The 27497-nt window shown below is 39.8% G+C and overlaps 1 protein-coding gene across 3 annotated transcripts in view; it reads right to left on the reverse strand.

Annotated features, from left to right (window-relative positions):
* Positions 1-1974: 1974 nt before the first annotated feature.
* The window catches only part of LOC122397257 (protein kinase C, brain isozyme), a 65576-nt gene continuing 40053 nt past the window's right edge, over positions 1975-27497 (reverse strand). Inside the window, exons 4-13 of one of the 3 annotated variants that reach the window (XM_043396311.1) lie at positions 21799-21907; positions 16330-16458; positions 13973-14126; positions 11398-11626; positions 11171-11302; positions 10449-10714; positions 9060-9261; positions 8782-8970; positions 8245-8385; positions 1975-6811 (exon numbers count right to left, since the gene is read on the reverse strand). In XM_043396311.1, the coding sequence (XP_043252246.1) occupies positions 6659-6811; positions 8245-8385; positions 8782-8970; positions 9060-9261; positions 10449-10714; positions 11171-11302; positions 11398-11626; positions 13973-14126; positions 16330-16458; positions 21799-21907 (1704 nt within the window). In that variant the 3' untranslated portion in view covers positions 1975-6658. The remainder of the gene's footprint in view (positions 6812-8244; positions 8386-8781; positions 8971-9059; positions 9262-10448; positions 10715-11170; positions 11303-11397; positions 11627-13972; positions 14127-16329; positions 16459-21798; positions 21908-27497) is intronic. The other 2 variants (XM_043396312.1, XM_043396310.1) reach the window with 2 other exon arrangements.

A 27497-nucleotide genomic window follows, 5' to 3' on the forward strand; every position in this document is an offset into this window, starting at 1 on the left:
TGGGGGGACTCTGGACTCGACGTGAACCGACTCGAACGATTAAATCAGGTAAGACGAGAAATACCGACGAGACTACGTAAAAGCACGCCCGATCGAAGAACAAGATTGGATCCACCCGCTGAATAAGGGGGCGAGAACTACGTTACGATATACATACTTATTTATTTGGAACACGCTTAATAAGACGCAATTAATATATTCGATTTGTTCCGAAACTTCGCGAACTCGTAATCTTTCCATCGCGGGACAGTCGGTGGAGGGTGGAGGGTGGAGGGTGGGGGGGTGGGGGTGGGGGGGCTGAAGGGTGATGGTCAAGAGGAAAAAGGAAATACAGTAATCGTCGGATAAGCGAAATAAATTTGAGTACTCGAAGGTATCAGGTATAGGAGTAAATACTTTTTATCTCGGACTGAAACCGGGTTTCCTATGCACCATCTAACCGGGAGACCGACATGTTTTGGGATGAGTCATTCACTGATAAAACTTAGCGAATCGGTGAGATCTTTCCGGTGAGAATGAATCTGAATACGACTATCATTCGGAATACTTTTCAATATACGTGTTTTTGAAAATTTTCCAATTACTTATGATTAAAAGTGGTCCGAACGTGGTCGTGTTTGTACTCATTTTCATCGGGAGATTTTAAGCAATTCATTGAATATACTTTATACGAAGATAAACGCAAGTTTCGAAAAACATAACACAGAAGAAGCAAGTTGATCTGTTTCGCATTCTAACCTTACATTTTAAGGTTAGGGATTATTTCATTTCAGTTATCCGGCGATTACCACGTGTATAATATAAACGTTCTAACGACTGCAAGGATACTACGCTCTGTATATTCTAGCACGGAAATCGGCAACGGAATTACCTATCTTCTTGACTCGTTTTAAGTTACCGAAGCGCTAAATTCACGAACCGCGGTTGCCGTGGTCTTTTATTCTAGTCTTAAGCTAAACGCCATTCGCTACGCGGCAACGAATAAATCGATAAATCGGGGAATCCTAGACTGACTCAAAGATACGAATCGAAGCCCGAGTCAAGGAAAAATGTACGAGTCTCTCTGTGAATATTTCATTTTCTAAAGTATTCTCGACGAGCGAGCGTAGCCAACGTTTCCGGCGTACTCTGAACTTTGCAAGTTCCCACATCAAGATCACTTAGCAAAGATGGGACTAATACCAGTCTCTATACCAGAAAACAACTTGGCGTCCATCTTGGATGACGATACTTTTTCAATTAAACTATTAATCGATACCAATACTATACAGAGTGCTCGGCTACCCCTGGGAAAAATTTTAATGGGGCATTCTAGAGGCCAAAATAAGAAGAAAATCAAGAACACCAATTTGTTGATGGAGTCTTTGTTAAAAAGTTATTAACGTTTAAAGTTCCGCCCGTACTGAATTTTTTTTTCGAAAATGCGCAGGATTTCGGGGGTATGTCTATTCACCAAAAATTATTGTAATTGACCCCCGCAACCAAAAATAATTTTTCCAAAACTATTTGAAATTTTTTTTCCCGTCAAACAATTTCACTCATTCTCGAATTTTTTTCTCGAAAGTGGATAGGATTTCGGGGGTACGTCTATTCACCAAAAATTATTGTAATTGGCCCCCGCAACCAAAAATAATTTTTTCATAACTATTTGAAATTTTTTTTCCCCGTCAAACAATTTCACTCATTCTCGAATTTTTTTTTCGAAAATGCGCAGGATTTCGGGGGTATGTCTATTCACCAAAAATTATTGTAATTGACCCCCGCAACCAAAAATAATTTTTCCAAAACTATTTGAAATTTTTTTTCCCCGTCAAACAATTTCACTCATTCTCGAATTTTTTTCTCGAAAGTGGATAGGATTTCGGAAATATGTGTATTCACCAAAAATGGTTGTAATTGACCCCCGCAACCGAAAATAATTTTTCCAAAACTATTTGAAATTTTTTAATTTAATTGTTAATAACTTTTTAACGAAGCCTCCATCAACAAATTGGTATTCTTGATTTTCCTCCTATTTTGGCCTCTAGAATCTCCCATTAAAATTTTTCCCAGGATTGGTCGAACACCCTGTATATACCGAGTCGGCATTGATAATATCGTAAATGTATCGAAAATAAGAAACAACGTTTTATCGGTATGAAACAAATAGTTGCAGATACAACTTCGAATATAGTACTTTCTCTCAAGTTGTCACATAATTATTGATTTGTTTATTAACGTCTTTGTTGCTTACCCTGTTTAATAATACAAATATGCAGTATACACGAAGAGCGAAAATATGATTAGTATAGTGTGTATATGCGGCTGAAATGATTTTTGAACCTAACTTCAATTATCACTTCAATTATATTTAGATTATTACCGCTACAGTTTGACTATATCTCTTAGAGCGATTTTTACTCGTGTCTCCAACGTATTCAAAGCCAAAGCGACTCAAACACGTAACAGCGATTAAATTTCGCCCACCTAATCTTTAGATTGTCTCAGTTCGGACTTGAGCAGCAATAATATTACATAATATCGAGAGAGTCAGAAAAATGACAGTGATTAAATTTCGCCTACACGTCTCCCAAGTTGTCACAACACAGTCATTGGTCTGTGACATGCTGAGAGGTAATACTGTATATAAAGTGAAACTAACGAAAGAAATAACATCGATTAAATTTCGCCTAACTGTCCCTCAGGTTGTCACAGGTCGATTCCAAGTCTATGACATACTGAGAGACTCTCTGTAAAGTCGTATAGATTGTCGTAACCCGAACCAGAACCTGTGACAACGTGAGAGACAACAGTGTAATTACTTATACCGATTAGATTTTATAGTGACTTAAAATGTTATCCTTCTGCTTGCACTGCTTATTACATACCCGATTTTTTTTCTTTTTTGCGACACACTATGATAATATCAATGCATATTCGGTACTATACGATGTTATCAGTCACGTATTCATTACAAAAGCATTTTTATTAGAAATGGATACCAAGTACCTGATATTTCGATACCTTCGAATATTCTCTCTTAAGTACTTTGGTATCGAATTGGTAGACATCGTCGATACACAATTGTATCGTTCCCATTACTGTCGGACAAACAATTTGTCTTTTTCGTCAGATTCTACCGTTGAACGGCTGGTCATCGCTCGACGAGTCTCTGACACGAAGTGTATAAAAAAGGATACGTCCGTCTGAAGTCGACAGGCTGGTCAACTACCTCTACGACAATAACGCGTATTAATCGAGAATCAATAATTAATCCTACTATCGAGCGTCGGCGGGCAAGCCGACTAAAAAAGAGAAATTCGAGGAGGAGAACAGTACGCGGAGATGAGTTTCCTTTACCATTTTTCGTATTCTCAGACTCGATATTGTCCTTTGGTCTGTTCTCGTCCTCGACGTTCCGAGCCGAGACAGGCTCGATAAAAAGGCGTATATCACTGGAGCGAGGATTTCAGGCACGAGAAGAGCATTTTAGGAAACACCGAGGCCCTTCCACGGTTTCGAATCAATGGAAAACACGAAGATACGCAAACGAAGGGAAACACAAAGAAGACACGGAGAATATAGTTTGCTGTTCGCAAACCTGTATACGAATTTATTTTGACAAGCTCGTCGAAAACGAGACGGTCAAACTAGCGATGGGATTAACACGCCGACGCAGCGCCAATTGTTTCCACATAACCTGTCGTCTTTGGTATTTTTTTAGGTTATAGCGTGGAAATGAAGAAACATCCAATGCTTTAACTCCTAGTGGGGATTGTTCAAGATATGTGAAATATCTAAGATGTATAATGTTCCTATTGTCATACCTCGATTTCGAACCTATGATAGTATAAGAGACAATAAAGAGTACATAATCGATCTCATCCACACGCCACTCGGTCCATGCTGACAACTTTTCACTAGAACAATTTACAGACTGAAAAGCTATTTTTCCCCCTGTTTAATAACGTGTTTCCGAATACAACGCATAGAAAAATAAACGTCAATTTTAGGGAAAGCAATTATTTGTCGCTTGACGGTTTGAAATACACGTCGGTCCCATCGCTAGGCGAAATGGAAAAATATTTTAATAACAGGGGAAGCGAATGAGAGCTAACGAGTAATAGAAACTAGAAAGGACAACGTCCGATTGAACGGACAAACGGGCGTAATTCGTTTATTATCTTCATGACTGCTAAAGCGTACGATAATCTTCCGCCAGCATCAATTATCCGTAACAGCCATCAACGACTCGACGTATCCTCGCCTCGCAACAAATTATTATATTTATAGTCGTCAATTTTATATACCGACGTATCGGCGACCAATCAATTTCAGAGAACAAACGTGGTTTGTATTTTACAATTTTCTTCGTGTGATGTGTAAAGTTTTGTGTGTGTGTGTGTGTGTGTGCGTGTGTATGCATGCACCGAGCACTGTACGAGTGTTACGGTGAGCGTAAACGTATTATATGTAGGACGATACGAATCGAATGTCCGAATCGCCAATGAAATTTCAACCAGTCATGAGAGCTGAGCATCTAAGGGCTCGTTTCTACGTACGTATCTCTACTACTTACGAAGAATAAATCGACGAGGAGTGCAACGTTAACGAAATACCGATAAGAAATTTCTGTGTAACGTGTAATAGATCGTAGTAGTGTAAGTGTTTGTATACGTACAATGTATGCGTATATATAATAATATATATTCATTCGTTCATCAAATGTACAGGCTGATTCTACAAAGTGGGAACAGTCTGTAACTCTGGTTTACGCGGGGACACAAAACATTTGTAGGGGGAAACAATCGTACGCCGTAGTTAAGACTATAACAATAACAATAACAATAATAATAATAATGGTAATAATAATATTAATGATAATGATAATGATAATAATAACAGTAACAGTAATAGTAATAATAATAATACGTCTTAATTGTACCAAGATTGCATACATTAAGAAATGCAGTGTCGAGTGAAAAAAAGAAAATTAACGCGTAGAAGTAAAAAGAAATATACATTTGCCAGAGATGGGTAAAAATCTATCTATTTGTTCGCTAAAAATTATAAATCTAATAAAACGTTGTAGAAATTTATGTATATCTATATTCGTCGTCTGTTATTCGAATAAAATACCGCCCATCTCCGTTGCTCGTCATAATTTAAATAAAACTGTAAACAAAAGTACCAATATTTATTTGCATAAATCGATCTTCCTCGCACATTTTGCATATAAAAGTATTAAAGTACGACGATTGAAAACAAAATACGAGATATTTCGTAATTTATGTGTACATTCAAGCACCGCCATTTGCAATTGCCATTTATAATGCTAGGCACGTAGCACCGTTGACCGTGACTACGGGTGAACGTAAACAATGCAGCACCGTAAACACATTTCATTCGGTTCGTGATCGATCGGAGTGTCGAGTGTTTTTGTTTCCCGTATTTTCCTTCATAATTGCATTGACCGGTTTGAAACACGTAACAGGTTTCATTTATAATGAGAAAATTGATATGTTCCGTGCATTTGTGAAATGCAGTTAAAACGAATGATTGCCATAGATGTGTCACACTGAATATTACGATCAGGTATAATCGTTACATGCTGTTATACCTAATTAAAAAGACAAAGTGTATTCGCAGACACAAAGACACAAAGATTATAAATTTGACCATTTATGTTCAATGATCTCAACAACCACTGGACTTCAATTGCACATAACCTCTAAAGTTACACATGATATCTAACACTATGTCAACTTATTGGAGGCTTGAATAGCGAATAAAACCGCATTTGCAAAATTATATTCGAATGAAGTAATTTTCTCAGTGTAAAATATAAAATATCTCGTAAAGTCACACTTTAATATTTTAATATGCAAAACCCCTTCAACAAGAAGTGTATATTGCACTTGTGCCTTCACATTTTCCTAAATCTTTCTTTTAACGATGATTTTTTTTTTTAATTGCACGTAGAAAGAAGATACAGTCTGTCCCAGTAAACAGAATCACCCTGCACATTATATATTATATACTCTGGAAGGCGACAGTAGAACCTACTGAAGTAAATGCATAATAATGTACGCGAAGAACGAGGACAGCAATTAGGAAACTTTCGCTATTTCATCCAATCGCGGGTAAACACGATTTCCCAACGCGATCGTTTTGAAAGTATTATTCTCGTCCTTTCCTTGATAATCTAACCACCATTTCGGATTCGTTCGACGAATCCATCGATCCCGATCAACGTCGTGTTTCTCGCCTATTCCATCGCGGCGCTGCCAACGCGCGCGAACATCTCCATTCTTTGGTAAAAAAATACTTTCGAAAAGCCAATGTGAGACTTTTCGACAAGGTTAATAATAATAATAAGAAGAAGAAGGAAAGCAACAACGTAGGGTCATTCGGGCCACGACGGATGTTGCTGCACCCGTGACGATTCCGGAATCGAAACTCAAGCAAAACCGGAACCCAAAATACGAAGCGGAGAAACGGAAATTTAATGGTCTAGAGTTGGTTTACAGGGAAAGGGGAAAGGGAAGGGGAAGGGACAAAGAGAGGGAAAGAAGATGACGGTGAAAGCCCTGAGTAGCAAAGAGGAAGATGAACCCCAGGAAATGGCGGGGAGAAACGTACGGCGAGGTTACAACTAACGAGAAAAAACTCTATCCGTTTAAACGTGTTGCACAAACTCTGGATTGAGAAAAGAGAAACCCATGAACTCTGTCTGGTCCAGGTTCATCATGAACAACTTGTCCGTGGGCGTCAAATCTGTCTTCTCTGACGTGAACTGTTTGTCGAAGTTACTCACGTCCTTGCGATGTTTCTAACGAACGAAAACGACATACATTAGCGTTCTTTCTTTTTCAATTAGGCGCGCCATCTGTCGAATACAATAACTGCCGCTTGTATGCCAACCGTTCAGTGACTATGGAGTCGTCCCAGTCGCTCTTGTTTATACCAACGATTCTAAAACTCGTTTTCCACTCACGATTCTGTTTCGTAAGACGAAGTTATTAAATAAAATTATTATCAATTATTATAGCCCTTCATTTTTTCAACTATCTGACAATACTATTGACTGAACTATCTTTTGCCTAACCCTGTCCGTTGATATATCTACAAATCTAATTTATATAATAGTAATTGTACAAAAATGTCTTTTATACAAAGTGTTCGGCCACCCCTGGGTAACACTTTAATGGAAGATTCTAGAGGCCAAAATAAGACGAAAATCAAGAATACCAATTTGTTGATTGAGGCTTCCTTAAAAAGTTATTAACGTTTAAAATTCCGTCCGTACTGAATTTTTTTCTAAAAAATGCGCAGGATTTCGGGGGTATGTCTATTCACCAAAAACGATTGTAATTGGCCTCCGTAATTGAAAATAATTTTTCCAGAACGATTTGAAATTTTTTAATTTTGTTGACTTTCACACCTTCTTCAATTTTTTTCTAGAAAATGGGTAGGATTTCGAGGGTATGTCTATTCACCAAAAACGATTGTAATTGGCCCCCGTAATTGAAAATAATTTTTCCAGAACGATTTGAAATTTTCTAATTTTGTTGAAAAATTTCACACCTTTAATTTTTATCTAGAAAATGGGTAGGATTTCGGGGGTATATCTATTCACCAAAAACGATTGTAATTGGCCCCCGTAATTGAAAATAATTTTTCCAGAACGATTTTAAATTTTTTAATTTTGTTGAAAAATTTCACACCTTCTTCAATTTTTTCTAGAAAATGGGTAGGCTTTCGGGGGTATAGCTATTCACCAAAAATTATTGTAATTGACCCCCGCAACCAAAAATAATTTTTTCAGAATGATTTGAAATTTTTTAATTTAATTTTGTTAATAACTTTTTAACGAAACCTCCATCAACAAATTAGTATTCTTGATTTTCGCCTTATTTTGGCCTCCAGAATCTCCCATTAAAATTTTCTCCAGGAATGGTCGAACACCGTGTATATTGGATGTCTCGAAAGTCATTTGTTTTGAGAAATAATAGGAATTCTAGAGAAATGACTATGAGACACATAATTACGTTAAATTAAAATCATGCATTTTGAAATCAGGCCTTGAAAACTGTTATAATATAGGTATTGAGGTTATTGAAACAGTTATGAAGAACTTTTATTCAACTAGAACTTTTATATGACGGTTTGTAACAATTATTTTCAAGCTCTGGAGACGAGAAATGTTTTTTTGGTGACATACAAGCGGGGTATTGCTGTACGTGTAATTGCTTCAATACTCACGATCTTTGGCTTGAACGGCGGTTGCACCTCGCGATTCTCTATCTTCTCCCAATCGATGCGTCGGAAGAACGCGTGACTGCGTACGTCTTCCTCGCCTCGCAGTCCGCAGCCCAATCTCTTCACTGGATTCTTTGTGAGGAACTGAGCCGCGAAAAAAGTACATTCAGAGTGACTGCTCGGGAATGTAATTAAAGTTTAACGCGCTCGCTACCGCGCGTCGCATATTTGCGAAGCATTCTCACCAGAGACCAACTGTTACAACGGTTTGACAACGAAGAGTTTTCGAGTCTTACACTTTTCAACAAAGTACCCGGTGGTAGCGAACGCATTAACCCCTTGATGTACGATTTAATAACAAGTAATTTCATTTTATATAAATTTGTGCAACGTTTGAAACATATTGATTGCAATATACGACGAGATTTTTCGTCGAGCGTAGCTACTCATTATTGTGAAACTTGGCACAAAGAAGTCAGACTTCGCCATTGTACGGCGAGGGGTTAAATAATATAAATACGCTTTAATATTTGCGTTTACCGCTTTGCAAATTTCCCTGGCTTCCTTCGAGAGACTTTTCGGATAGCTGACGTTGTGATCGGTGATGGCGACGAATAGTTCTTCTTCGTCCTCACCGTCGAACGGTGGCTGACCGACGAGCATTTCGTAGAGCAGGACTCCGTACGCCCACCAATCGACCGACTTCCCGTACGGTTGGTACAGGATGATCTGTAACGAGGAGAAACAGAACCGATCGGTAACGGGGCATTTATTCGCTGATTGAATTAGTTTCGCGTTGAAACCGAGCTAGAACAGACTTCTGGAGCTATGTAGTCCGGTGTCCCGCAGAAGGTCTTGGTGGTCTTGTCACCGGTGATACCCTCCTTGCACATTCCAAAGTCAGCGATCTTGATGTGACCGTCGTGGTCCAGCAGAACGTTGTCCAGCTTCAAATCTCGGTACACGATGCCGCGACCGTGAAGATAGAACAGACCGATCGCTATTTCGGACGCGTAGAATCTAGAAATCGCGTTCTCCATTTGTAAAGAGTGTATCTTAACGAGTGTAGATACCGATAAAATACCGATATTTATAGGTCATTTTAGTACCTTTAACAAAACTGAATGTATAAATATATAACATCTGTGACGTCACCTTCTCTACTCACCACCAGTGGGCCTGCGCTCTTGTCTCCCGCAAGTGCTCGACTGACCCTTCCGTTTCCACATATACGCTCCTCAATCAGGATATTAGACAGTTGGTCAACGAGTGTATATATAGGAACAGAAGTGTCTGTTTTTCCAGAGCTTGCGAGAGAGACAAGAGCAACGTAGCCCTCTAGTGGCAAGTACGGGAGGTATGACGTCACAATAAAAACCATCAGCGGATTTTGTACAGGGTGTTCGGCCACTCTTGAGAAATATTTTAATGGGAGATTCTAGAGATTCTATTCGTTAAAAAGTTATTAAAAAAATAAATTAAAAAATTTCAAATCATTCACGGAAAAATTATTTTCGGTTGCGGGGGTCAATTACAATCATTTTTGGTGAATAGACACACCCTCGAAATCCCACGCATTTTCGAGAAAAAAATTCGAGTATGTAGACAAATTTTTCGTCAAAAAAAGAAATTTGAAATCGTTCTAAAAAAATTATTTTTAGTCGCGGGGGTCAATTGCAATCATTTTTGGTGAATACACATACCCCCGAAATCCAACGCATTTTTTAGAAAAAAAATAGAGTAGGCGGACAAATTTTTCGACAAAATTAAAAAATTTCAATTCATTCTGGAAAAATTATATTCGGTTGCGGGGGTCAATTTCAATAATTTTTGGTGAATAGACAACCTTCCGAAATCCTAAGCACTTTCGAGAAAAAAATTCGAGTATGTAGACAAATTTTTCGTCGTAAAAGAAAAATTTCAAATCGTTCTGAAAAAATTATTTTCGATTGCGGGGGTCAATTTCAATCATTTTTTGTGAATAGACATACCCCCAAAATCTTGCGCATTTAGAAGAAAAAAATTCTTGACCGAAAATGTTTTTATAACTTTTTAACGAAGCCTCAATCAACAAATTAGTATCCTTGATTTTCGTCTTATTTTGGTCCCTAGAGTCTTGCATTAAAATTTTTCCCAGGAATGGCCGAACACCCTGTATATTTTAGGTGTATCTTTTTGTTTGCTAGAAAACCCAGGGGGGCACTTACACTGCCACTGGCTCTTTGAACTTGCCGCACTGTTGTATCTGGTACATCAGATCTCCTCCGTTGACGTACTCCATCACGAAATAGAGTCGGTCCATAGTTTGGAAACAGGAGTGCAGTTGCACCAGGAACGGGGGCTTACTTGATAACGCCAAAACGCGTTTCTCTACCATGGTGCATTCTACGTCGTCGTCCTGGATGATAATGTCCTTCTTCAAGATTTTTATAGCGTACAACTCGTCTGTACCTTTTCTTTCGGCCAACATCACCTGAAATTCGTCGTTTGGCAGGGTAAAGTTTCAGGCTGCGAGCCTGTATTTAACCCTGATTCCCATTAGCTCGAGCGTATGGCAATACAAAATATGCAGAGTCCGTAGATGTCCAAGGAAATAAGGTAAATTATTTTTATTTTCATTCATGACGTTCTCGATATACGAAGGCAACGTAGAAAGATATTTTAGCAATTAGTACAATTACATATTTTATTTTGAGGTTAGAGATTAACTCAAGCCGCCATATTAGATCCTTCCTTATCCTATTACAATTATTTAAAATAGTAAACAATGTTATCAAAGAGTTTCGTAGCCACTAAAACCTAGGTAATAAAAGCATAAACAAAATGTTATATTTTTTTTTTTTTCAAGCGTGAACGTAGGCCTAATCAACGTGTCCCTGGTACGTTAATGGGAATCAGGCTTTGACGTTCCAACAAACGGATGACCAACTTTGCCGAAGCTGCCCTTGCCGAGCACCATCAGGAAATTGAAGTCGCTTGCCCTGATCAGATCGCTCTTGCCCATGTTGTGCGGCACCTCCTTGTCTTGAGTGGTCGTGGTCTTTTTCGTGACCGAGGTTTTCTGGAAAAACGAAATTTCTCCCGTGAGAAAGTGGAATCGTGGAAGAAGATTCTGTCTTCGTGGAATCAAATTATCTAGCATTCCATAAAACGTACTCGCATCTTGACCTTTAGTTCTGCAAGATCCACGCCTTCTTCCGGCACAGGTACGTTGTAATATTCCCCTTCCTCCTGCGTGAGGAGCTTGAACCATCCGCTGGCTGGTGCTTTCATCAGCTCCGATATCCCGAAGGAAAGGGATCCCATAAAATCGTTCCTGGACGTTCGATCCCAATCCCAAACTTCGATCAACAGTCGCCGATCTTTGTCCTCTGGTTTCAGGTCGCTGAAAGGACAAACCTGTGCTCCAGACTCTCGCCAACCACCAAGAAGGTACCGAGACTCGCCAGAAGGGACCACGACTGGACTCCATTTTGATTTTGACGAACTTACATACTATCTAAGGAATCTATTGGGTCTACAAATTCTCGAACTCTACAGGGTGAGGCATTTTAAACAGGTCACCTGAATAACTCGCTTGTTTTTGAAGATAGGAGAAAATGCATTAGACCAAACTTATTTGGTATCGGGGGGCTCATAATCTGGTATTACCAATTTTTTTGTAGGTGGAGGCGTCAAGGAGATATGAAGGTCAACTTTGTTTTTTTAAATGGAACAGTATATTTTATTACTTACATTCTGATAGAGTGTTTCAAGGCGAATACAATGACCTATTATTAAGGTCATTCAAGGTCACCCAAAGTCAACTGCAATAGAAAATAAATTGTGTCAGAGTACATTTCGAATACTTGTGTATCACGTGTGTGTATTGCGTGACACGGGTCACAAAAGATAAACAAACATTCAATCACATTGTACGCTTATCCGTATCCTCAAACATTATTGGTAATTTGACTACCGACTAGAGCACAGCTTCGTAACATTTATTCAGTCTAAGTGTTTAGTTTTCTAAAATGCGTTACACGATAGCAGAGAAAGTAGAAATGGTTCTTATTTATGGTGAATGTCATAGAATTATGAGGGAAGCGGTACGTGTGTATAGTGAAAGATTTCCCGATCGTAATAATAGACCTTCACTTTCTGTCTTTACAAACATTATAAAAAAGTTCCAAGAAACTGGAACTGTGGATAACAAAACACGTAATCTTGCCAAACGAGCAACTGATGATGGAAACTCGATAAATATTGTAGCAGCTGTAATACAAGATCCACATGTTAGTACAAGACAACTGGAACGCGAAAGTGGCATCAGTCAACGAAGTATTTTACGAATATTACACATTAACAAATTTCATCCGTTCCACATATCACTTCATCAACAATTAACTGAAAATGATTATACAAAACGTTTACAATTTTGTGAATGGGGCTTACAAAAACTACAAGACGATGAAATGTTCTTGAGTAAATTGTTATTTACCGATGAGGCCACATTTACAAACCATGGAGCAATTAACCGTCACAACATGCACTACTGGTCGGTAGATAATCCACGATGGTTGAGAGAAGTCGACAAACAGAGACCTTGGTCTGTAAACGTCTGGTGCGGTCTTCTTCATAATAAAATAATTGGTCCATATTTTATTGATGGCACGCTAAATAGTAGTAAGTACCTGAGAATCTTAGAAGACGTTTTGCCAGAATTGTTAGAAGACACTTCACTGGACATACGACAATCCATGTGGTTCCAGCAAGACGGATGCCCTGCTCATTCAGCACGCAATGTTACAGAATTTCTAAATAGAAAATTTGGAGATTCTTGGGTAGGTCGATCAGGAAGTAACAAATGGCCGGCACGATCCCCAGACCTGACACCTCTCGATTTTTATTTGTGGGGAAAATTAAAGGCAGAAGTGTACCGCGAAAAACCAACTACCAAACTTGACATGCAAGAACGTATAAGAAGAGCTTGCTCTGTAATAGATACAAATGAAATTTGCCAGGCAGTGTCATCAGTATTGCAACGATTTAGACTATGTATCCATGTTCAAGGTCGCCATTTTGAACACTTGTAATAGCAGTATCAAAGTATCCAAGTGTTCGAAGAGTGCTTTGACACAATTTATTTTCTATTGCAGTTGACTTTGGGTGACCTTGAATGACCTTAATAATAGGTCATTGTATTCGCCTTGAAACACTCTATCAGAATGTAAGTAATAAAGTATACTGTTCCATTTAAAAAAACAAAGTTGACCTTCATATCTCCTTGACGCCTCCACCTACAAAAAAATTGGTAATACCAGATTATGAGCCCCCCGATACCAAATAAGTTTGGTCTAATGCATTTTCTCCTATCTTCAAAAACAAGCGAGTTATTCAGGTGACCTGTTTAAAATGCCTCACCCTGTATATTAAATAATCTACAATACTAGCAAAGCAATTGATTTGTTCGCTTTACAGAGAAGACATTTTATCCCATGGCGCGCGTTAATTTCAGTCTTCTGGATGAAAACAATTTTGGAACCCACTAAGGCGTATCATAAGACAGTTAAAATCTGATAGAGGTCAGCCGTGTCCTCGTTTTCTTGTTCAAGAACTAAAATCGATAATATTGATTCTATTCTACAATCGAATAAAGATAGTCAAACTGGCTTAAACTGATTGGAGACTCCAACAGTTTGCTTTAACTCTTGCAAGAGAGAAGACTCTCCAAGGTCCATCTGCGACTTACAAAATGATTGTCTCGTTCCATTCTGGATTTAAGGAGGACTTGATTGTCTTTGTTTTCTTCTTGACGTTGTCCGAATCCGGGATTAACTTCAGCTTGACGTAGGGATCCGACAAGCCGTTCGGATCCATCGGAATGAGGTTCCGTCCCTGCTTCACTGGAATCGGACAAACAGAATTTCTGGCTATCCGACTAGGGATTGCAATACTGGTAAAATATTCAGTCGTAGATACAAGTGATCGACCAGAAATTGGACACCTTGGTATCGTCGCTAGTTTGAACAATAGCAAAAAGCTTTGCTAACGAAAGTTGGTTACCTTACATCTAACTAAAATCAATATGTTCTGAGATACTCAACTACTAAATTATTACAATTGAAATGAACCTAACGAAATTTTACACGGTCAAATAAAAAAAAACTACTATTACCATATTATGCCTTAAATCTATACAAGCTTTGTTAGCAACATTCTATTATGGCAAATATCCAAGGTGTCTTGTTCCTAGTTCCTTGTTACTATTTGGTTAATACGTCTGTCCATTATTCACTATTTCTACCTGCGTCGACACCTAATAAGGATCTATCACTTGTTACATAGTGATTCTTACGAAATTTATATACTAAATAATTCTACGATATGATTTATCAAAATAACTCGCCCATATCTACGGGATGTAAATTGTTCTCAATGTTGGGAATGGATAACATATTTCTCTCGATACTTCAGAAATTAAAACTTATAGTGTAAAACTGCTGACAATATTACCAACTTAATTTTGAACCTTGCAGCTTTGATTGCACTTACAACCGATCGTAAAAAAAGTCAGTAAATTTGAAATCACTCTGCTTCCGACCCGAGACAAAAGGTCCCGTTCCGTAGGACGCGGGAGAAGAGAAACAAAGAGATTTCATCGCGGATAATTACGACCTCGTTTATCGCGGCGACCTTGAGTCGAAAGAAGCGCGATTCGGCTGATAATAACTGGTCTAATAATAAAAGATCACGCGTTCCTCCGAGTACCTGTTTAACGATAATCCTTCCCGTGGTACTTGAGAAACGTTGTTCCCGGCGCGAGCGTCGATAAATCGATCCCGAAGATATTTTTAATAACAATTATCGCGGGAAAGCGGCAAGAAACTAAATCCGTTTACGAACTATAAGCGCGTTTCGTGCTACGCGCCGAGGCCGATAAAGTTGGAAACCTATATGGGCCAGAACGTATTATCCTGGTCTATAAATAGTCGTGGTCTTGGCTCGTGACGACGGCGTTTAGGTTGTTATTACATTTTCGTGATAATGCTATGCCGAACTTTCCCCCGCCATGCTCGTTACGCGCCCTAAACTTTGCCCGCGATCATTGCATCCAAGTAACGAGAAACGCACGAAATGTCAACAAACTTTCAAAGTTTAAGGAGACGGGAAGATCGATCGCTCGCGTACAACTCAAATCATAGCCAGAAGTTATTTCTAGTCGATCATCAAACATACTCCTTGTTCTTTTGGTTTACTGATAAGTTTTTCTCGAGGGGTTTGGAAATGTTCGCCCAAGGAATTTTATTGTACCAGTATATTATACCATCTAATATGAATCATATACGTCCTGTGTATCCGACAACTAGCGAAACTAGCGACATTTCAGCAAACTAAAATACAATGAGTTCGACAAATAATACTACGCCACAAATATCAACAGGTTTACATTGTAAACTACATAACCTAAAATTTGTTTCAGTAATTATTTCTGTAATCTTTCTAAAATTGACAAATCCTATTCAAATTTATTTCCCCCGACGTCTTAACTTGAGAATTAATTTTTCTAATTTCACTGCGGCAGTCAAAATGTTAAGAATCACAAGTAGAAACGTCCAAGGAATGTTATGTCCATTATACCATCTTATATAAATCACACACATCTTGTGTTCGACAACTAGCGAAACTAGTGACGTTTCAGCAAACTAAAATACAATAAGATCGACAAATAATACTACGCCACAAATATCAACAGGTTTACATTGTAAACTATATAACCTAAAAATTTGTTTCAGTAATTATTTCTGTAATCTTGCTTTTACGAATCCTATTAATATTTATTTCCCTCAGCGTCAAAGTGTTAAGAATCGCAAGTAGAAATACCCAATAATGGGCAGACATATTGGATCGAACGCGCACGCACGATATATCGTTTCGAAAGCCACAAAGTTCTCTTTCATATTTCGAATTACTTTTAATTGGTTACTTTACGAAAACGCATTCACGTAATTAATCCTTATTTGAAGGAACTTCTCGATACGTGTTTGGTACAATATAGGACTTATTGTTATTGTCGCTGTTGGTAGTAAGTTAAAGGAGTAGACTAACCTTCGACTGTGAGCTTGCTTCCGGAACACGAAATGTGCAAGTCTATGCGACCACGTCTCTCCGTGTGATCGCATCCGCAGAGATTCGGGACGCTCTCCTCGCATCGTTTGTGTACGTTCATGTCGCATGCTACGTCATTAGATCAGGATCGATTATCATCATCGTTCGACCGTTCGCCGGCGTCAGCGTTTTAGCAGCCGGACTGGCAGCCTTTATTTCGCTGCCACTTTTCATCTTTCAAATGTCATGTTTCGAGCAGCGGGGTGGGTGCAGGACAGGCGCGGTACTTTACGCGTTTCGTTCGCCATCGAAACTGCAGCCGCTGGCCGTTTCTTTTTCTCTTTGTTATTCGTTATCGTTAATTTTGCAATATTCATTTTTTCTTTCGTTTTCTTCTTTTCGTTTCATTTTTTTTTTCTTTTCTTAACACGTTCATCGCGGAGGAAATAGATTTTATTTGCCTTGCGTCCATCGGTTCTACTGAGCATTTACTACCGCTATTTTGTTGATTTTTGTAGAGGAGACATAGTAGCGTCCGAATATATGCGAACTAACCTATTTCTGATGTTAAATTATATTTCAATTTAAAATTAGGTATACACAGTTTATTATTTTGTTATTTCATGTCGTAACGTTTACAGTGGAAACAATAAACAGTACTAAGGCAAAAAGTAATGGTGTGGGTTGGATTGTGTGTACAAAATAATAACAACAAACAATTTTAAGTTCAAAATAAACTACGCTTAACTATTCGTGCTTATTTTTTTAAGTGCTCCTAGCAATAGACAACTTGATACTCGTGTGCGTCGGAATCATGCTAGTAAAGGTGCGTATCTGTGTTAAAAATATGATAGTTAAATAATTAAAATAACGAAAATTTAAAAACAGTTCGAATATAGTCGTGTTTGTACTCATTTAAATCAGAAAATTCTCAACGATCCATTGATAACATAAATATAAAAATTTTAGTATACTATAGTGATAATCACATAAATATACATGCATCGGTGCTTTTAATCTCAACGAGTTGGGTTTTGCTTTGTTTTATACTTACTGTCCGATCAAGTCAATGATCGTATGGGCTGAAAAAATGTAAACAGTGATGGGGATGATTTTTTCGCATGCGTCCGGGGTGAAACCTTCGCATATAATCGGACACTACTGTACCTATTTAGCTTTTGAGACTTATTTTTTTCGAGAATGTCCACCTATAATATATTAAATTTAAATGGAGAAGATGTTAAACCTTTTTAAAGAAAAATTCATTTTCCATCCTGTAATGAACGTGTTAATTTTGGTAATATAAAATCGAAAACGTGCACTAGCGGCTGCAGTTGAAAATGCATACGCGCGAGCTTCAACGAATAATTGTTCGAGAACCATGCTCCGGTGTGTCAAGGGTTCGTGCTTAAATCACAAAAGAGAAAAATTTGTCAAAATTACGGGAGAATTGTCGACCGTCCACTCGACAACGTCCCATTAGAAATGCTGAAGTTCTCTTCTTTTTTTTTATTAAAAATTGAAGCTACATTTAATTGGTCGATAACGCTCCTTAATTTTCACAGAGTGCCAGCAACCCCAACCGAGATTTTGATCATTTTGCTGCAAATTTCATGTTTTAAAAGGATTGTAAATATTATGTAAAATTGAACAAAAAAGTAAAATAAAATCTGAGGTTAAACGCGAAGACTTTAATACTTGAAATTTTTATTGATCATAAAAATGCTCATTGAAATGAATTATTGTGCAGAATGTCACTGTTTGATCTTTGAATTCAAACCGTCAAATACAATCAAAATCTTGAAGAAGGGGAGGTGGTTATATCAAGAGAGTGAAAAATGGGGAAATTTTTGTGCGTGAACAAAGTTTCCGAAAGATAGAATACGAAAAAATGATATTCGGCCCGCGCGTATGCAAAAAAAAAAACAGTTAAGAAGTGAGCAAAGATATTGCAAAAGGGGGTTTACCATCGAACGGTGACGGTTCCGAGACACGCGAGTGTATATACACATATACATACAGTGAAGTAAAATCTAACGTTGCAGGTGATACGAATAATTCGCCGCACTCAGGTAAAGACAATTCGTAAACATTATGCAATTAAACGGTCGCATGACGGCCAAACGGCAGGGTTTGAGAATGGGGGTTGTACAGAACTGCGTTCGCGTATGTTCGCCAAACGAGTGAAGGGCGGATCTACGTGTACGATAACCATTACGAGCATGCACGGGCACAACAATTATGTATCAACATGTACAAATCTAACTGTACGTCGCGAGAACATGTCGTATGTACAACGCCGTAAAAACAAAAATAAAAGAAAAGAGAAAAAAAATATTTCTTATATGTACAAAACGGCGGCGGGCTCCTGGAAGTGCGATAGAATATGATAGAGCAACGGTGAGCAGGGCACATGAGAGGTGGCTGCAGCAGGGGGTACATCGTAAAAGGACCCCGGGTCCAAAGGAGAGGAGACGGAAATTTCCTGGGACCTCAACAAACGTTTACATTTCACATTTCTACAACAAAAGGCATAAAACAATAATAAAAATAGAATTACTAATAGAGGAGGCAAGGGGCCCAAAACGAGACTTTGTACCCCCCGGTAAAGTTCTTCTCAGAGGCCTTGACGGTGAGTAACAAGCGAGGAGCGAATAGGCGAGAAAACGAAGTGATAAGAACAGTGGGGGAGCAGTGACCTTTCTCCTTAGGAACGTGGTTTGCAGCGTTACCCGTTACCGGCGGCCATCGAACCAAAAAACGAGCTAGCGTTTTCTCTTACAAAGTGGCAAGCCAACTAAGGGAAAAAGGAACGCGTGCGGAAACGTCGAAATTGCAGAAAAGTACGAGCGGGTACTTTTGCGGGGCTTGCGTCGCCGAGACGGCGTTGTGGGAGTTCGTTCGGTTCGTCGAAGGATAACGTACCTTGCTTGGCGGCGTGTGGAGGTGATTTCTGTTGACGCGCATGCGTGGCGGACAGTTACGCGCACGCGTAGTAGATGTTACGCGGACACGTTTTTCGCACGGAGTCGTAAATCGACGACGGAGTTCGAGCCATTTACGGGGAAATTGAACGAGCATCGTTTAAGAGAAAATGAAGAGATTCAGCAGGGGAGTAGAACAGTCGTAAAGAATCGAATAACTCAGTGGAATTGCAACGAGTTAGTAAACCTGGTGACATTAGCAATTCGTTCCAACGTAGGGACGAGTGGCTCGGTTTGTGCGTTGGATAGTTGCACAGCGTGGATGTGCCGAGAAATTATAACCGTTTGTAGTCCGAGAATTTGTTTTAATATAAGCGACTAAAAAACGTAAAACAATCCATATATTGATTTACGGGAAGTTTATCCATTTTTAGAGTAATATTCAATCACTGTGAAATGAAAAGAAGGATAATTTCATCCCTTAAATATTAATTTCTAAAATTAAAAGGAATATGTAGTATTTTTAGATATCCTACCTGTATACCGGGGTTTACCAAAATCATCGTGCATCCCTCGGGTGATTACATTAGCCTTTGTTAGTATAATCATTACTTTCCTATCGAAGAATGTGGATACTCAATATGGTAGACGTCGAGTATGCGTAATATGCTTCATATTGCCAGCATGTTTCATATTAATATTATATAGAATTATATTATATTGTTAGGAAACATGGGTTATAACCCACCACGAGAAAATTAACGAGCACCCTTTCTCTATTAAACAAAGCAGCCCGTTATTCACGTGCTCAACGCGTAGAAGACGAAAAAATTTAATACAATATGAAATAAATTTAAAAAAAATTCAAAGATATTCGCTGCAATACATTCTTATGAATAATACAACTTCTTAAATAGGACCCTTCCCATTTGTCCCTAGGATAGAACTAAACCATGTCACCAGGTATACAATTAGCTCGGCTTTCTGGTTGGGTTCCTGGCCAAGTCGAAGCCGCAATCGAAGAGCGCAAACAAAAGGACACTGGGTGAGACTGGAAGAAAAGATTCCATCGTGGATCCTTTTTTTCGAATGTTGCTGGGAGAACGATTACGAAATCGGAAGATCATACCATACTGATGAAGAAGATTGAAAGTAGGAAAGAAAGACGAGTAGGGCAATAATCCACTTTATAGTCAGTTGGTCGACGCGTTTCTATCGATCACCGAAGATGGGCGTCGCTTCGAATCGTCGATCAAGTTGATGAAAATTTATTAAGGTGTCTCGCAAGGACCGGGAGATGTTTCTAAAGAAAGAATCAATGGTCGTAAGTAGCCAAGTTTGACAGTCGGAAAAGAAAAGTTTTACAATACTTTTGCCTGCAATAATCGAAGTTCTGTATCTTACAATAATTCATTAGATTCGCAACACGCGACTAAATTAATTCTCCACGTCAGACGTACGAGACGGGTCGATCCGCTCTGTCGTACGGTCAGTGGCATAATGATTCTGCGCACGTATATTGCGCAGCTTCCATGCAAAGTAGAAGGGGTAGCCTCGAGCTGACCAAAGTCATCTAACTTTGCACGAATTTCCGTAACCGTGTGCATTCGCTACGACTTTCCAGCGGTTAACTCCCTATAATTCGAATTATATTTGAGTTTCGAATAAAATTATGCAACAGAACATCGATGAATGCTAATAATAAATTGAAAAATTAATTTTAAAATGTGCATAATGGGTGTACAACTTCAGAGATACCGGATTAACCCATATATAGATGCACTAATTAAAAAATAGCTAATCTCTATGGAGCAGTAGCGCTTAGTATATTCCAGTAGAGACCCGCTAGACCCCCAAGCGCCTGCTTAAAAATCAAGAGTAGAACAGCTATTGTTCAGAATTTCTTAGTTTCAAACATTTATCTTCTCCGACGAGCACCACAAATGGCCACGTTCGAGCCATTGTTTCCTTGAAGTAGGACCAAGCTCGGAATTTCCAGACCTACGGATGAAGTTTCCTGAAGGGGATAGGCGGAGTAACGCATGAACGCGTTTCCCAATTTCTGCTTTACTGCAGGTAATTACGTGGAACCGAGTGATATCGGAAACCGTTCGATATTCACGGAAGCATCGAACCGTGATGAGCATAAAATTGAAGAACGGTCTAGGTTAGGTTTGAACCGCGTCGCGTATCTCGAACGAGTCGCAAATACAGAGAACGGAAGAGCTCTCGTGGATCATCCGCGTTCGCAAAATGGATCTTAGGTCCAACTGGATTCGAGGTCGACGACGATGTAATTTCGAACGCTTCCGGCCTCGGAAATATTGTTAAAAAATTATTAAAGTACAGAATCTATAGGTGGTTCGCATTACTTCGAATCCAGTTGACCTTACGCGAGCTACCTACTCCGATGAAACTACGTGAGGGTAAACGCGTGCGACATATCTACCCGTTTGGTGAAGAGATGTATTGCGAACTGAGTTTGTCTGTTTGTTATTTTTGATACGTTTTTTTTTTTTTTTTTTTTTTAATATTTGTTAACTACCTGAACACTTAAGTCCCTGATGCGCGATACCGTGAAGCATCGAGCCGCAGTGGTCGCAGAAGGTCGGCGTCAGGTACGTGAAAACCTCCCATTTGTGTGCGGTGCTCATCTGGGAACAAGAAACAGGGGCCCAGGGAAGCCCGGTCCTTCATTGTGGTCTGATCCTATGGCAAAGATCGAGGGAAAGAAAGAGAGAGAGAGAGAGATAGATAGAGAGAAAGAGATAGAAAGAGAGATAGAGAGAGGAACGGCGATACGCCGATCGATACCCAACGAATCCTTTCCACCGCTACAGAACGTTCGCGCGACCCGGTTCGAAAGCTCCGACAAAACCGACCGAAGCTTTTTTTTTTCGATAATTCGACGTCGTGTTCGTCGCGATTACGATGTCCTCTCGTGCCTCGCGACGAGATCCGCCATGGATCGAAGAGAGACGATGCATCGGTGTTTGCAGAGATCGAGAAGAACCGAGTCCAAGAGCGACGGAACTGCATCCTCGACTATCGTTCGCAAACGTGGCTTGGACTGGTTTGGATACTATCGACTTTCCATCGATTGAAAGTTTAGCGAAAAAATTTTTCGTCAAATTGTTGCGAAAATATGATAAACAGATTGGCACGATTCTCCCGATTAAAACGAGTCCAAACACGACAATGTTCCGAGTACTTTTTCGTTATCTGTTATTCGAATCATTTCCAAAAACATTTGGTTAGGCGTAACCATTAACAGTCCGAATGATGGTCGTGTTTGTACTCGTTTTAATCAGCAGAATCTCGCCGATGCATTAATAATACTTTCGCTCGGATGCGATGCAACACAAAGAAATCCGACTAATACATTTGATCGAATCGAACGTCGTTCGCCACGTCTTAGCAGTCAAAGCCGCTCTGACTGTTTTGTTGATTCCAGGAACGATCGTACACGTATGTGTGCCTCCATATACGTCGTCTAAACAGTCGTGCGACGGAAAGTCGATAGCAGTGCGTCGTCTAGCATCAGTCCGAGGGAGCCGAAACGATCGACGATAGTTGGAAAGCGAAAGGACGCTGGTGAGAGGAATGACGTGGACAGGAACGAGAATGAGACGCTTGGTCGAATTGCTTTGGGCAACGTCCCCCGACCGGGACTAGCAATTGTTTCCGTTTATGCTGATCGTGGAACGAATCGTGTCCGGGGGAAGAATGTCAGAGACGTTTCCGACAAAAAAATGGTTGTTCCAGTTCGCGGTGTCGAGCGGAAGGAAATAATGTTCCCCCGTGGTGCAAATCCATTTGCTGGCTCGAAGGACTAAGGACAGCCCGCATCTCGTTGCCGGCTGCTTCCGAGGAGCACGGCGTCGTTTTCTCGGACGCCGACGAAGCCGCTCTCGGGGCCTCGAAATTGAATTCGATACTTGGCCGTTCTCGACCCTTTCTCAGGTTCCTTTGGCGAAGCACAACGGGAAGGACGGAACGGAAGAAAACGAGCCAGCGTGAAAAAGAGGGACAGAGGGGGGTGAGGGTGGGGGAGATGAGAAACGACGGGAGAGAAACGTTAACGCGCTTCTTGCGCCTCAATTTTCCAAGCTTTTCTTCCAGCCCGCGGACTCGAGCGTTTAATTAATTTCCACGGCACTCTTTTTCCAACTCGATGCGCCCCGCTTCTTCCCGTGACCTCCCCTGTCCCACGACTTCAACACTCGCGGCGTCGCCGTAGGTGTTCCATCTTTGCCATTCGTGGCCCTAACTTTTCTTCCGAGCGACGGTTTTTTCTTCTTTTTTTTTTACCGTGACCGTGTCCCCGTGGCTCTGGCTCGTTCGCGTGTCGCCCGATGAAACAGACGCTAGGAACGAAGAAGATCCGGAACTTTTGATGGACCAACTTTTTTTGCTCGTTTGGCAACCGTGATTCGTCACGCCGGACGATCTCGTTCGACGCGCTTAAGGAAACGCAGATATCCCCGGGATACTGAAACGAAATCGATACTTCGGCCTTTCAGTTATCCGGGGCGGGTTGAACTTTCTTCCTAGAATTTTATTGTTTCCGTCTGGGGATACGTTGGCGAGATTACTGTATATCGGATAATATGGTCAAAAGACTACTCTAGAATCTTGTAATCAAAAAATAAACAAACTTAATTTTAAAATTATATCGTGTAAGTCTGTATATGATTTGATACGTAGCTACTGGGTGTATTTATTTTCTTTCAACGGCGTACCAACACGCAGAATGTTACAAAATTAATTCCTCGATTTTGCATTTTCATATCTCATTATACAAATCTACTTTGAAAGCTTTACCGAAGGAAAAACAAAAAAGAAAACTTCTCAGAGAAGTAATTTAAATGCTAAAACCTTGTTGAAATTGGTGCAGAAATACATAACGAAGAGAAAAGAAATCCCAGTAAGTCTGATTAAAGTGGGATGATACAGTTTACTACTTAAATTTCATAATGCTTTCGAAATACGTGTTTTCAGAATAAATTTCCAAAAGTTCACGATACTATTCCTAACACACGTCTTAACGTAAATACATTATACTTACTGAGATTGAATAATGTTGACAATATATTCGCAAGACAACTATTGTTGTGGACTTTTGACCATATTTTTAGAAAAAATTTCCCTACGGTGTCGTGCACGTCACGTGAAAACTTCGCGCCTGATTAAAAGTGCCCATTAAACGATGCATACTTCGGGACGATAGAAAAATAAAACTGACAACCAAGCATTCGGGCCTCGGGCGAACGATAAACGTGTCGACGGGAGGAAAAAAAGAATTGCTTGGGCAAAAAAGGCATAGGTGAATAAGCGCGTGAAAAGTGCCCTTAAATCGATTTGAACTCGCCACGTGTTGACCGTTGGCCCTTTAAAAAAATTTACCATGTTTAAACGCCCATCTTTGTGGCCAGAAAATCCTATAATTAACGCTAATAATGTAACACAATCTATAGAATGTAACTAAAGATAAAATATTTGGAAACAGTCAAAAACGTTAAGAATAGTTAATTATAAAAAACTGATAGAAAAATACCAAGATACTCTGATAATTTCTCGACGATTATAACATTTCTGAATTTTGTATAATTTTATAATATAAACGGAGAATCTGAAATAAATCACAATATCACGTTACTTAAATAGTAAAGATAGGCAATTGAAACTAAATAAAAAATTCTTTTTTATTCGAAGGAAGCTAACGATCGACGTACGATACGTTCAAATCGATTCAAAGGTACGTTTTACCTGCCTATTTGTCTATACCCTTTGCAAACCGCCAAGGTAAGTATTGAAACACATACTCGCGGAACGTCCGGTTTACGTGTTTACAGTTTAACACGTACGAATACGGCGGTGATTGTACGCGTGCGCTGCAGAACCCAGTTTTGCGGTGACACTTGACACAGAGTAAACAAAAACTGTTAAGTGCAGTGCAGGACAGATTCGCCGATAGACACGTAGAAGCGTAGGGGACACAGGAGTAAAAACACGGGCAGATCGTATACAGACAAAGCGAAAGAGCTATTTACAATTTGGAAGTATCGACGGACGACGAACGTTTCTTGATCTCGAAGCTTTTTCATTTCTATCGTCTAAGCTAGTCGATTACTGCCGTGCTTCTCTCAGCTAAGTCTCGTTTCTATAAAGTAATCTACTATCGCGTGTTTGTCGAGCCTCGGGTGCTTTCGACATACCCCATGCGTTCGAACGTGAAGTTATTTGAACCCGTTCCTATCGAGAAACTTTCTGACTATCGTTGGTCGAGGAGGGCAGTAACGCGAAAAATAAACGGAAAGAGTCAAGCTTCGTCATCCATAGGCCATACCATGTAACCGTGTATGTACACAGAACTGCGCGAACACCAACCGAAAAACATACGCTTGTGCACACACGATATATAGAAAGTGTACGAGGAATTAGAGGTCAAAACGTACGAGTAGAAGGAAAAACATATCGCGCGCGCACATCAAACTCGAGTAAAGAAGAGACGGAGAACGGAGAAAGTGTTGGTAAATGAAACGAGACCGGCGATGGGTAGTCGACGACGAATATAATCTGATTATTATTTCGAATCCTTCTTCGGTCGGTGAATAGAGCAGATTCTTCGAGACGAACAGATTTAATTTAATATTAACATTAAATGCAAGTACTCGTCTGAATTTCCCTTACCGTTGAAAATCGTGCACAGATAAAAATTGAAAACGCTTGGCGACATCCGATTCCCATCGCTAAACTCGTCGCTGTTGGCGCGAAAGAGAGGTTGGAGGTGCAGAGCGAGAGGGCAAATCAACTTTATTTCGTTTCCTTAGGCCGGAGTTAGGTGGCGTTCTTCACGCTGCGTAAAAACCTATTCAAGTGGTTCTTAACCTCTTTAAGCTCACGGCGCGGCTAAGAAAAAGATATTTAACCTCTTCGAATATGCTGTACACTATAATCTACATGTTTCAGTACAAAATAATCAACTTTTTAAACTAATAAATGTCATCCAAGACCGTCTTATTTTTAGGTGAACTTTTACATTGGTAATAGAACAGTAAATAGTATAGGACTGAAATGAACTCACGGCACAATTCGGTGACAAGAATCTGACACGGTTCGTCGTCGTAAATAATTAGAATAACAATTTCGAAACCTATAAAAAGCAAATATTTGCCGACAACCCGACAAAAACGCTTGTCCAACCTCGGCTCCAACCTTTCTTCGTCCTTTTTACTCCATCCTCCTCTTTTCTTTTTGCTCCCGTCCTCGGGAAACGGTAAACGAGTACACGTTTCTGTGCGCACATATAGAGATAAGTGTGTGTATGCGTGTCGACAATACGTTAACATATCGATACATTCGCAGACCAGCGATCTCTGCTTGAACAAGATACGAGAATCTGGGCGAGAAAGCCTCTCGCGAACTATACTCGATGCAAGCATAGTCACAGAAACGTTGCTGTTCAAACGACGCGTCGTTGTGCGCGCGGAGAGCGAAGAAATAACAAGAAGAATCGCCGTTTGATCGCTCTCCTATTTTATCACCAGCAAAAGCTCCAGTTTCTGTCGCTTGGTGTTTCCGGTGACAGCCGATTCGACATCTTAGCGGCGCCTGGGTGATACTCGAAAGTACGATTGGATGTTAGATTCCAGAGACTTATCGGATGTACTTTAACCCTTTACGGCCAGGGAGCGCTCTGGTACGCGTCTCCCATTGGTCGTAACAGTTCGAGGACCCAATCAAAGACTGGAAATCGATTGTAAAATTTTATGGGGCATGCGAGGATTCAAGTACGACTTAGCTCGGTGGCGCTGTCCATCACTCGTCATCCCTGATTGGCGGTGGCGTAGTATTATTATGCCATATCACCGTCAATGTTCACAAATACGAACGTAAGTAGAAGTAACGAGTAATGGACGGACATGTCAGGCACGTCGTACTCAATCACGTGCGCATCAACGGATATTCAGAATCGATTTTCTTGGAAACGAAGCCTCGTATGAGAAACCTTCATTCCCCATTTTCGACTTATTTTTACACGAAGAATCGCACGTTCTAATTTACCAGGATTGTTGTTTTGTTTATGTAATACCATGCTATATCATTTGGTTAATTCAGCATGAGCTGTATCGAGTACATGTACCCTAATTTATGAATATGAACAGAAAAATGTATAAATGTTTCTAATAAAAATGTTATTTATTTGTACAAAGTAGTTAATGCACATATACACATTGGGAG

Source organism: Colletes gigas, unplaced genomic scaffold (genome assembly GCF_013123115.1).
Source record: "Colletes gigas isolate AHSC1104 unplaced genomic scaffold, ASM1312311v1 Colletes_gigas_Sc00009, whole genome shotgun sequence".
Classification (NCBI taxonomy): domain Eukaryota; kingdom Metazoa; phylum Arthropoda; class Insecta; order Hymenoptera; family Colletidae; genus Colletes; species Colletes gigas.